The sequence below is a fragment of the Falco peregrinus genome, chromosome 7 (genome assembly GCF_023634155.1).
Source record: "Falco peregrinus isolate bFalPer1 chromosome 7, bFalPer1.pri, whole genome shotgun sequence".
NCBI classification, from domain to species: Eukaryota; Metazoa; Chordata; class Aves; order Falconiformes; family Falconidae; genus Falco; species Falco peregrinus.
In genome coordinates, this window is record NC_073727.1 from 78,772,750 (window position 1) to 78,785,392 (window position 12,643).

General features: G+C 42.4%; 2 protein-coding genes across 5 annotated transcripts in view; one reads left to right on the plus strand and one right to left on the minus strand.

Moving 5' to 3' along the window:
• COL19A1 (collagen type XIX alpha 1 chain) overlaps positions 1–8,896 on the plus strand; it is a 203,936-nt gene extending 195,040 nt beyond the window's left edge. For all 3 annotated transcript variants that reach the window (XM_055810411.1, XM_013299754.3, XM_055810413.1), the window contains one exon: positions 8–8,896. In XM_055810411.1, coding sequence (XP_055666386.1) covers positions 8–144 — 137 coding nt within the window. In that variant the 3' untranslated portion in view covers positions 145–8,896. The remainder of the gene's footprint in view (positions 1–7) is intronic.
• COL9A1 (collagen type IX alpha 1 chain) overlaps positions 239–12,643 on the minus strand; it is an 83,670-nt gene continuing 71,265 nt past the window's right edge. For both annotated transcript variants that reach the window (XM_027787852.2, XM_055810414.1), the window contains one exon: positions 239–11,106. In XM_027787852.2, the coding sequence (XP_027643653.1) occupies positions 10,922–11,106 (185 nt within the window). In that variant the 3' untranslated portion in view covers positions 239–10,921. The remainder of the gene's footprint in view (positions 11,107–12,643) is intronic.

Below are 12,643 nucleotides of genomic sequence, written 5' to 3' on the forward strand. Positions count from 1 at the left end.
TTACCAGCTGCTGGCCTGCCGGGCCCCCCAGGAACACCAGGCTCCCCCGGACCGCAGGGGCCACCCGGACCCAACGGGAGGTGCAACCCAGCAGATTGCTATTACCACGTCTCACAGACTCGGTCACACGCCAGCAGGAAATAAAACCCCTCTGCCCCAGACACTTGGGTTCACAGTCACTTTTCACTCCTCTCAACAAGTTAATTTAACCTTTGAAATACTTGGTGCATTTTTCTTTCCCTCGACACTGCATGGTATATAGATAATTTATAAGGCACGGAACTGAGCCTTTCTCTATGTTATTTGCAGTGTCGTAATTATGAAATGATGACATATATTTTCCAGAGTGCATTCCATGTGTTAAGTTTCTCATATTTATTTTGCTTAGAGGAGAAAATAGGCCCAAATAATTTTCATAAGCTTCTTTCTTCAAACAAAATATTTTATTATAACTTAAGACAGTTTCTATGCCTCGGTATGTAAGCTGGCTTTATTTTTCTTGCTGGTGGTGAAGTTTAAATGGAAAAAATGAAATGTGTTTCTGAAGTTTTTAAGCATACCTGTTCATGACGAATGCAGGATGTGAGCTGGAGCGCCGGGAACTCTGTTTAGACTAAACGTTCACGTCCCTGGAGGAGGCTCCAGCACACCACCTGAGCCGGGTCTGTGTCACGCATCACGAACGCTACCCACCATTTCAGTCACTTCCTACATGTCAAAGAAGGAAACGAAGAAGCATTTATGATCTCTCTAATCTCATCCAACATTTAGCTTCAGACTGACTGGAAAAATCACCAGCAGCCCTGAGAAGCGTCTCTGCTGACTGGACGTTGTCCCTACTAAGGGTTTGTATGTTTGTTTAGTCATGGTTACATATACTCCAGATATTAAACTGCTAGGAGGTGGTGTTGATGTTCCCAGCTGAGAACTGGCTCTAACTGTTACGTGGCTGGCTCTAACCATTACATGGACTTAGTAAATGTGGTATCACTGCCTGTAATCAAGCTACTCTGCCATTACGTCTGCTTAGAGCAAAGATGACCCCTTGTTTAAAGCAGAGGGTTGTGGGCACACAGTGAGACAGTCAAAGAAGGAACTTCACAAGCCTCTAATCTTACTGATGGCACAGTTTTCCTCTTCCTTCTGCAATAATCATGTGCCAAAATAAGCTTGAGAAGAACATGGAAACAGTAGAAAGCTAAACTCACAGGTCCTAATAACTGGTTGCAAAAAAATGACTTGAGTTCAAGAGAAATTCAGAAAAAAATGCAGTCTTCCTTGGAAAGGTGCACTACAGAGAGCACGACTGCATGCGTGCAGTTTGCAGATATTCGGTAAATCTCACAGAACCAGACACTGTCAGTGAAGAACAAACAAACTGTAAATCCTATAGAGCTCAAAGGGTTGAGCAAAAGACAAGATGGAGAAAATCGATCACACACAGGCTGATTCTGAAAAGGAGGGAGGAGGGCTGGCCAAAGTTTCACTCCTGGTTATTGGGAAGCAGTTGATTCTAGATTAGTTCTACAGAATTTGCTACAGCGCAATAGGAAGTGAAGGTGCTATCGAAAGAACATGGACAGCTGTAACCCACAACCTCAGAACAGAACCGCTATTACAAAAGCGCTGCCGAGGGCTCTTGCCCTGTCGTTTGGAAGCCAGTCATCCTCTCGTCAGGCAGGGAAGTGGTTTTGGTGACCTCGTGCCTGAGCAGTACGGAGCCGCCAGGGGAGCGTACCCAGACTGGAACGCTGGGGTTCCAGAGAAGCTGTTGAGGGACATGAATCTGCTGAATTCTGGGCTTTGCTTAAAAAAATGACTGGGGGGAGTCTTAAAAAAAAAGAAGAAACACATTGGCATTTGTTCTGAATAGAGTTGCTAGCACTCGCGCCTGGACCTGAGGAGCAAGATGGGTGCAAGAGGTGACAGAGCTAGCCCAGGCAGCGGGGAGGGCAGGCAAGCCTCCAGGCACGCGTGTGGAAAGGGAAAGCACACCCACCTCACATGGTGATCAGGTGTTCGGAGGGATGGCGGCGCTTGCCACAAGAAAGATGTTTAAATGTTAAAAAAAGATGTTAAACACAGGGGTCTGAGGTTGAGAGTAAACAGGGGCAGGAGAGGGCAGCAGGAAGAAGGACAGCAGAAAACGTGTTGTACCGTGCAGCCATCTCCTGAAGGGAATGTGCAAGCTGTAGCGCGCACTGCGGCTGGGGCCCCTTGGCGAGGTCAGGATGCTTTGTCCATCCCTCGTGAGGATGGGGACGGAGAGCTCAAAGCCCACAGGTGAACCGCAGTCCTCATGCCTCATTTTCTGCTCACCCTTCGCTGTCCCTCGGGAGGCAATGACTGCCCCTTCCCTAGGCCAGCACATTCTGCGAGTGGTGGGCACCCATCCCGCTGGGGCAAACGTGCCTTTGGAGCAAGTGGTCCTGCCCGTGCTTAGCTCAAAGCGCGCCGCGCTCGCTCCAGATCTCCTGTGCCCTTGCAGCGCGTTGCGGTGTGCTCTGTGACGGTGACCACCTTCGGATCTGGCCCTCAGGTGTGTGGTGCCGCGGCTGGGCCAACGCTGCGAACGGGTGAGGCGGCTCAAAAGCGACTTGTCTGTCCTGGAGCACCTGCGGCTGCCCGGGCCACGGTCTGCCAGCCCGGCAAGGCAAGGCAGGGGCCCTGCACCAACGTATACATCGGTGTCTATACACCGGCAGGGGAACAGGCCCCCTACTCTTTTCCATTCAGTCAACTGAACTGCTGGTCAGGTATCTTGCATGAACATTTTTTCATCGATTTCTTTTTACTTCTCTAGTAATTCCAATATATGTAAAAATCTATAATTTTTTTTTTTTTTTTTTTTTTTTTTTTACTTCATAAGTTAATTTTAAACTTCGTTTTCTGTGATAATATCAAAAAGGGTGCTGTCTTGTAAGGAGTATCCACGTGACAGAAGTTTCGACGCGGCCCCGTCCTGGAAGGCTGTGCACGGGCTGTTGCGCCGCGTCAGTGGTATGTGTATATTTTGGGGCTTTTAGCTAGCTGGAACCGAGCGTCTGTTACTTGCCAGATGCAGTTGCTGTATGTTAATTTACTTGAACTTGTTAGAAAGCAGAACACTTTTTATATTTGAAGAAGTTTTATTTTTTCAGCTATGTTTCCTACAGATGCCTTTTTCTTTTTATAGGCTCAAATCTAAAGGTCTTTTTAAAATGTGTTTGAACACTTTCAATTGATTTGCAGGTAACTTTGGTAATTATCTTGTTGCATTATTTTTTATTTTGCTAAAAGCCCGCTTTAATTTTCTCACATGAGAAAACAGGTATTTTTTTCATATGGGCTATCTCGATACCTTTTTAAAGATGCCGTGTTCTTCACTGGGATAGAACAGCATTAATCTCAGCTTACATTTACCATTTACTTCACGCTGGTTTTCTCCTACTCTATATTTTTACAATTGAAAGCAAAATGTAGCTGGAAACATGCTTCTGCATGGTTTTCCTATTTGCCTCCTGAAATTTCTTTATGGTTTCAGACTGATGTTGTCTTAGTTGTTGGGAAGAGGAGGGCACAGGGGTGCTAGTCTGTTTTGCAATTTGCTTTATCAGTTTTGTATCTGTTTTGAACAGTCTGTGGTGTAGTAAGCATTGCAAGGAATTAAACAAGGAGGTTTATTTTTTCCAGTTGCATAAGGTCTTTTTCTGATTTGGGAATGTTTACATACAACAGGGCTTCGAACTGAAATATCTTCGACAAAGTGTTTTAAACCTTTCTTAAAAGCTCTCTAAACTTTGTTCTAGTTCAGGATCAGACTATTGTATTTAATGGCGAGATTGCTTTATCAGCTATTAAGGATGTGTTGGGATTTTCTTCAAATAGTTACGTACAGAACTACTCAGTTTGTCTAAAGTAATAAACTTGTAAGAGGGAAACGTTTCTGATGCTGCAGCGTACCTCCTTTTGTCCACACGGTGGGGTTCAAAACACATTTCAGTACAAAGGTTAAAGCCCAGGCTTAAATTTGTAAGAAATGACCCGGTGCTGCGTAGACTCACGGCAGTGTCTCTGATTTTGTTGTTGAGCCAGATGGTTTTGGTTTGGTTTTGTTTTTACTGAAATCCATTTAGTTTCGCATGGTAGTATTTGCAGAAATACTGCTTTTCTTGGGTAATTATTTTCAGGTGATATTGATTAGATTTTGTTTGTGATTTTTATATACACGTTACAGAAGAACATGCAGTAGTGGGACATCCCGCTTTTAGGCATCGTTTATGTCCATTGTAGTGATGTTTGTCTCTCGGGGAGCAGGGAGTCTGCTACGGTTAATAAAAATCACAACAGCATACTCTGTATGACCGAGTAGCAGTGCAGCCTAGTAACGTTTTAAGAACCAATAGTTCTGTCTTAAACTGGATTTGGTTTCAGTGCCAGAAGAGCGCTATGATATGAAAACAGGATTGACTGTATCATCCATCCTTCGTGCTTTATGATTGTGGCTTATGACAAATGTTAGATATGCACAGCTTTATTAAATAAGCGTATTTTTTAAATTAATGGATAATCACACAAAATATTTTGGCGCTGCTTGTTTTTCACAAGGGTAAAACACTATTTTTCTTGTCAGCGTACACTCAATTTTTTTTCTTCTTTTTCTGTAATGTTTACATGAAAGTCTTGTAAAAACCCCATGGACTAAACTAGTGTTTTATAAACTTGTTTTCTCCAAATATACTAAGTAAAGCCAGCCCCTAAGCTTACATTTTGCCGATGCAGTAGAACCACTGCTCTAATGTGACATGTTAGAACATGAGAAGTATCTCAGGAATCAAAAAATTTTTGATTTGCGTTTTTTTATATCGTGTTTTGTTAGATTTTGGATGTGCCAAGACACACAATTTTTCTGTGAAATCTGTAATGCCCACTACAACTAGACTGTACTGGATGGGTGCTTAAATCCATCTCCATGCACTTAAGTGGGTGTAGGCCACAGAGAACAATTTTAACCGTGACCTTGCCTTGGTGGGTGTTTAAGTGGAAAACTCAAGCTTCATGAAACCTTAAAGAAATGTTAATTGCTAACAAATGTTACAGATTCTAGACCAAAATAAGTTTATAGCTAAAAAGCATGTAGTCTACATGTCTTTTAGCAGTTTTATCTCCGAGTCTGCTGTTCTATAAACACAAATGCTTTTAATTATTTACTGCAGTTTCAATGTAAATATATTCTGTCTCCAGTCAGTATATTTGAAGGATTTTCAATGACATACCTTATTTTATTGTTTTCTTTCGTTTCTGAATGATACGCAGCTGTCACTGAATGAATTACAGTACGGCTTCTTCAATATATTTTTGGTTTGCAACATTTAAGGTTCGGTTCAATGGAAATGTATTAAGTGGATAGAAAATTGCTTTTTGTGTTTATGAAATAGGATTCCAGATGGAAATGTTTCACATTCTTTCTGTTTGTGGCGCTGTCAGAGATGACAACCTTTCCTTCCATGTCAAATCATGTGAGGGAGGATGCAATTGCAAATGAGAGAGAGGAGAGGCACAAAGCCATGGCAGCGAGCCCTGGGGAGTGTTTGGCACCGGGCTGCCATCCTGGGGCGGCTGAATTCGGGGGAAGGCGTTGACCACACCAGCGTCAGGGTTGTGCTTCCTGCAGGCTGGTGAAACTTAGGGCTCTACAGTCTGGAGGGGAGAAAAGAAGTCAAAAACCTTGTCCTTAATCTATCTATCTATATATATAATATTTATGGAAGTTATTGTATTCTCTGAATCAGATGCAGGTAACTTTCCCACCTGAATATGAGGTAATCACTTTTATTCAAGAAACAATTTACTGAACTATTTCACTTCGGGTAACTAGGTACTTTCATTGTTCTCTTGCTGCCTAACTCTCCCAGGAGAAAAAAAAAAAAAGAGAACTCTCATGTCAATGGCATTTTAAAGGTTGTTAGGTGATCACTTGATCATCTTTCTTCAAATTTTATAGTGGCTTCAGCAAGCTTGCTTCATGTATTGTCTAAAGCTGCCACAGTTTTTACTAGTCCCTTTGAATGCATGTGCCACAGGCAAAACAGAACAGTAAAACAATGGTTTGAGGGAAGAGGAATAAAACTGAAGCTGTAACAAAGCAGATGGGAGGAACATGGCCTGCAAAACTGAGACCTTTCTGCTTTACCTCTGGCCCATGAGCAGAAGAGATGCAGTGACTGTATTTTAAGTATAAAGGAAGCAGAGGCTACGCGGCCAAATAGTAATACAGTGATGAGCAAGTCAAGCAAACACACTTCACCCAATGATCTGAGCAATTCAAAAACATTTGCAAAAATGCGGCGTGTACATGAAGCATTTGTACATGAAGCGCAACTGTCGTGCTCTGCTAGGAGGAACCAACACTGCTGTCTCAGAAACTGAGGTTTCTTGTTCACTCGGTCTTTCAGGTAACCTTGAAAGTACCATGTCTTGACACTTTCCCCTTTTGAAGGAAGAAGAAATTTGGTGTAGATTGGTGTTTGGCTCTGGGTAAAATCTAGCGTAACCCTCCCTAGCCTTGCTTTCTTGCCTCATTTAGGACTTCCAAATTGTGCTGTAGAGCTCCTTTGGCTACAAAGACACTTTGGCCTTTGTGAAACATTCACAAGAGGGGTTTTTGGCAGCAGTTCATACTAGATTGCTTGAACCCAGTGATGGCTGTGATGAAAAGCTTATATATAAACTCTCTCTATAGATGTAATGCATAGATGTAGAACATATGTATTTTTCTTACTGCAGTATTCAGCAGCAGTGTTACTAATACTTATTACTAGCCTAGTAGGGAAAGCACTGCAGTCACCATTTTAAAAAATCAGATCGGATTGTGTCGCTCAGTGTACTGAGGGCGCTGGGGGAGGTGCTCACCAAGCCGCTCTCCATCATTTGTCAGCAGTCCTGGCTACCTGGGGAGGTCCCAGTTGACTGGAAGTTGGCAAATGCGCCGCCCGTCTACAAGAAGGACCAGAAGGAAGATCCAGGGAACTACAGGTCTGTCAGCCTGGCCTTGGTGCCAGGGCAGGTTATGGAGCAGATCACCTGGAGTGTCGTCACATGGCACATCCAAGACAGCCAGGTGACCAGCCCCAGCCAGCAGGGGTTTGTGAGAGGCAGGTCCTGCCTGACTCACCTGATCTCCTTCTATGACAAGGTGACCCACCTAGAGGATGGGAAAGGCTGTTGGTGTTGTCTACCTGGACCTTAGCAAAGCCTTTGACACCATCACCCACAGCATTTACCTGGAGAAACTGGTGCTCAAGGCTTGGATGGGTGTGCTCTTTGCTGGGTAAGAAGCTGGCTGGCTGGCCAAGCCCAGAGTAGTGGTGGAGTTACATCCAGATGGCGGCTGGTCACAAGTGGTGTTCCCCAGGGCTCAGCGTGGGGCCAGCTCTGTTCAGTATCTTTATCAATGAGCTGGTGAAGTCTGGAGCACAAATGTTATGAGGAGCGGCTGAGGGAACTGGGGTCGTTTAGCCTGGAGGAGATTCAAAGGGGTCTTCATTGCTCTCCACAGCTACCTGACAGGAGGCTGTAGGCAGGTGGGTGTCAGTCTCTTCTCCCAGGTAGCAAGCAATCGGGCAAGAGGAAATGGCCTCAAGTTGCGTCGGGGGATTTTTAGGTTGGATATTAGGAAAAATCTCTTGACTGAAAGGGCTGTCAAGCACTGGAAGAGGCTGCCCAGGGAAGCCATCCGTGATAGCTTCCCATGCCCAGTTGAGTCACCTTCCCTGGAGGTATTTAAAAGACGTGTAGGTGTGGTGCTTAGGGACATGGTTCAGTGGTGGAGTTGGCAGTGTTAGGTTAGCAGTTGGACTCGGTGATCTTAAGTCTTTTCCAACCTAAACGATTCTATGAACTGGTTGTCGTTTTGAGGACAGTTATTAAAACATTTTTCTCTTGGTCCTGCCTATGCCTAAGTAACTGAGGAGCTAAAACATGTATTTATCATGGTGCAATTAAAACTCCAGAACTAGGAGTGGTGACAGAGATCCTGATGGGTAAAAGTGATTTTTATTCAAAAATCTTTTCAATAAATAGTCTTTTATTAAAAAAAAAAATCTTATAGCATTTTATGATGTTGAACCAGAAAGAGATGAGAACAAGATTTACTTGGGACTTCACTGGGATTCCAGGAGCATCTGGTCAGAATGGGCGGCACGCTGCCCATGGGTTGTGAAGCCTCTCAGTCTCTTTGCTTTGTGCCTTCTAAATATATTTATTTAAACTAGCACTATTTTTTTCTGTATCACCATAGTTGATACACCTTCCTTTTAAATTCATAATCCTGTCTTTATTTTCCAAATCTTCACTTGAATGTGTTGTTGCTAAAAACGTCATTCTTGATATTTTTTGGTGTATGGTCTGCACTTCTTCAGATAAAATTTTTTCCACTCTTGCACAAGATTTGGAATTGGTAAATACTTAGATTAACCAATATGTCCCATAATGACTTACAATGAGCCTGAGGATTTCTTCTTCGGTTCTGTATTTTAAGTTAAAAGTCTCAAGTCAGCTTGATGGCAGAAGATCTGTCACAATTTAAACTATCCACTTATATAGATTCTGCATTGAATTGACCCTCAGTGTTGAATTTGTTTGATTGTAATAATTCTTATTTGGTTTTTACATATGAATGTTTTCTCTCCTACATGAGTTCCTTTCCATTGTGAAACTTTATGCATTTTTCAGACTGTATTTTTTAAAGCACTTCACATTTGTATTTGAACGTCGGGGGGGGTTTGCTTCTTTTGATTCATTACGTTTATGCATTACCTATGGAAAATAATATTTTCTTTCTGTTATCAGGGTTTTTTTCTTTTTAACACTTTTACACACTTTATAGTCAAAATAAAAGTTTGCTGGTGAAACTACACTTTGTCATTACCACTAACTTTTTGTTTGCTGTCAGTAAACTAACTGACCTAATTCTAAAACTTTAGAGATCAGCTTTATATATATATATATATATATTATGTGAACAAGCTAATCACCTTGTATGCAGTTGTCTGGATTTGTTTGAGTGAAATCCTTTGCACTCATCTATTCTGATGGCTTCTTGTAATATTAACGTAGGGGATGTCGGTTACAAGAGTTCAGCCAAACTGGAGGTGCAGAAAAACCATTCTGTCTCGAGCTGTGCCCAGCATCTCTGGGCAGGATGGCACATTTCTTTATGCCTGTTTTATTCCTCCATCTTTTCCCTGATATCTCACCCAGTGCTGCTTCTGTGGAACCAATCAAGAGAGCGGTAGGCACCTGTAAGATAAAACTTAATTTGTAAAGATTCCACCTTTTGTATTTTATCATTTAAAATACTGGACTGTGCAAGGGGTATAAAAAGATTACCAAGATTAATCCATTTAACTCATTCTCAAAAGTTTCTAATAAATGTGCAAATATACTTTCTTTTAGCAGGCAGCTTTATCAGACATTTTTCTCCCAAGTGATCTCTATTTAGGCATTTTCTGTCAACACAGGAGGTGCTAGAGAAGTAGCTCTTTGGGTGCAGGTAGAGCATCAGGTTTAGTTTCAGGAAGGCTTATCTATTACTTCTTTCGATAATTCCTTTTAAAGCATGTATTATACCAGTACCTTTCCCTTTAGTGTTGTCTTGTACATTACATGTAAAATGCATAGCTCAACTAATCCTGTTATTTCTTTTATATTCTCACATGGCATGCAAGTCAACTATTTTGAACATAAGCAGACAACTGAGGGCTAGGGGAAAACTCGATGCTTAAAGCAGGCGTGCCAAAGTTTGTGTTTGAAAACTTGGATGACTAATAGCAAAATGAAAGGAAACATCACAGGATGGTTTCATTGTTGTCTTAGAGAGAGAATACACTTCAGAGAAGGTAAAGTCAAAACCACAAATAGTTTAATTTATACAGAGAGAAACAAAATATCCACATTGCACATTTTCCTCTAAAAATTGACTTTATCTATAAAAGACAACTTGGGATGTCTAATGGCTGTCTTCTAGCTGTTCTGTTTTACTGGTATTGAATGTAACCATACATACAAAAGCATATAGGGAGTTAAAACATTTATTGGGTTTTGTATAACCACAGACATTACTTCAAGATCTGTAATCTCTACTATAAAACTTCTGTATTTCTGGGACTTAAAATTCCCTTGACAGTGGCTACTAGCCTTTTATTTTAATTTCACATAGAAGGAGGCAAGCTGGAATAGGCTTTGTACGAAACTATGAATGCAACACAAATTGGAGTGGAAGGTGAAGAGGTTATTCCACATGGCTTATTCATTAGAACCCGGGGATCATACCTGTACAGAGATTTACAGCATAAAAGGCATCAGGGGTGGCAGGTTTTCATAAGAACAGCCTCCCAACTGTGGTTCTGCAACTGAAGAGCTGAAGGAGGCATAGCATATCCTGTACAGGACGTACATACAATGAAAAGACTGTGTATGAAGTGTGATTTGCTCAGGAGTGCCCTGGAATTTACTTTACAAGCGTAAAAGAATAGCTACAACTGACGTAAATAAACTCTTCCTTTTTTATTTGATGGCTGAAGACACGTTATTTCACTGTACATCATACATAGGAATTAAGCAGGGGAGGAGGAGAAATCACAGAGACTCTTTATTAAAAAAAAGTAAACATAAAAAGAGACAAGTGCCTTCCCCCACCCCCCCGCCCCCTTCCTCAAAAAGGAGAAAGAGCCAGAAGGCATCACCTGTGTATTTCTGTAAGCACCATTGTTCCAGCTTGTGTTGCTAAGTACATCTTTAGAAAGCATGTACAACACTGTGTTAAAAACGCTTTACCAAAACCTTGGTTGAAAGGTGTCTCCTTGTTTGTATTTCTTTTTCCTCAGCTGTCTGTGCAGGAAGTAAATTGATGCTGACACTTCGTGGCACTTGTGGTGCCCATTCACGGCCCTTTCATGTTCTTCCCAGCTCTCTGTCCAGCCTGCACTCTGCAAGATGAGGGCTCGCAGTACCCAGGAGGGCCAGGAGGCCCAGGAGGGCCAGGAACCCCAGGCTGACCAGCCATCCCAGGGGGACCTCGTTCACCATCGCGGCCTTCCCTGCCGTAACTGGCTTTGCCTGGTTCACCTGAAAAAGTGGATGCAGATCTAAAAATTGGCAGCATGTGACTTGTTTAGTATACACGTAGCTTTACTGAACATCCTGTTCTTAAAAGCTGCGTGAAGGTGGCTTTTTACTGCTCTCAGTGGCTTCCCCAGAAACGTGCCTACTTAGAGGGGCAGTTTTTCTCTCCTAGACAACCAGGCTGTGTTTACACATCTACAGCAATGAAATTTCAATCCCAGTCCTGTCCAGCTGTACTGGTGCAGATCTGCTGCTATAAAAAGCTATGCAGTACAACTGGTTGCAGTACTGCAGACAACCCTGTTGGTGATGCATATGAAGGTGTAGATGCTACTTACTACTTCAGAGTTATGTTAGCGCTCTGGAAAGAGACGTATCAATAATTTATTTTTATTCTCCATTCAGATGTGTTGAGGAAATAGATGTATAAAATGGAACTCCTGAGCACTAAAGGTTCTTTTTACTTCTAAATCTTCAACAAAGAGATGAAATATAGTGACTTTAGTAAGCCCCTTGCATTGATAAATTTCCAAAGAGGACAGCTCTTGAGTTTCACAGACATCCTAGGTATCAGTATATACTACACTGATTTTTTTTTTTCTTTTTTACAAAGAGAACAAATTTTGGTGGTTTAATAGTTTCTGTATATATATATTTATACACACACACACAGAAACATGCATGTATGAGATATCGATGGAAAGAACATGTTTATTTTCATTCACTGGCCGCTAGAGGCCAGTTTTGCTGCATTTATCAGAATCTGTCCTGGACCCCTATGACATAACACTACAATTAACTACCATGAAAATAAAGTAGAATTGTATTTTGAACGTCCTAAATTATGAAGGCATTTTGAAGCCTTTTTTTTGTTTATTTTTAAATATATATAAACTCCCAAGGGTACTGATGGAGCTGGGGGAAGTGCTTACCAAGCCACTCTTCATCGTTTATCAGCAGCCCTGGCTAACCGGGGAGGTCCTCATTGCCTGGAAGTTGGCAAATATTTCACCCATCTACAACAAGGGCTGGAACAAGAACGAAGATCCAGGGAACTACAGGCCTGTCAGCCTGACCTTGGTGCCAGGAAAGGTTATGGAACAGGTCATGCTGAGCATCATCACACAGCACATGCAGCAGAACTGGCAGTTCAGGTGCAGTAAGCATGGGTTTATGAAAGGCAAGTCCTGCTTGACTCACCTGATCTGCTTCTATGACAAGGTAACCCGCCCTAATAGATAAGTTAAGGCTGTGGATGTTGTCTACCTGGGCCTTAGTAAAGCCTTTTTACTTTTTATTGTCTCCCACAGCATTCTCTGGAGAAACTTGCTGCTCATGGCTTGGATGGGTGTGCTCTTTGCTGGGTAAGAAGCTGGCTGGCTGAGCCCACAGAGTAGTGGTGAATGGGGTTACATCCAGATGGCCCGGTGACAAGTGGCGTTCCACAGGGCTCAGTGTGGGGCCCAGCTCTGTCCAGTATCTTTATCAATGATGTGGATGAGGAGATCAAGTGCACCCCCAGTAAGTCTGCAGACACCAC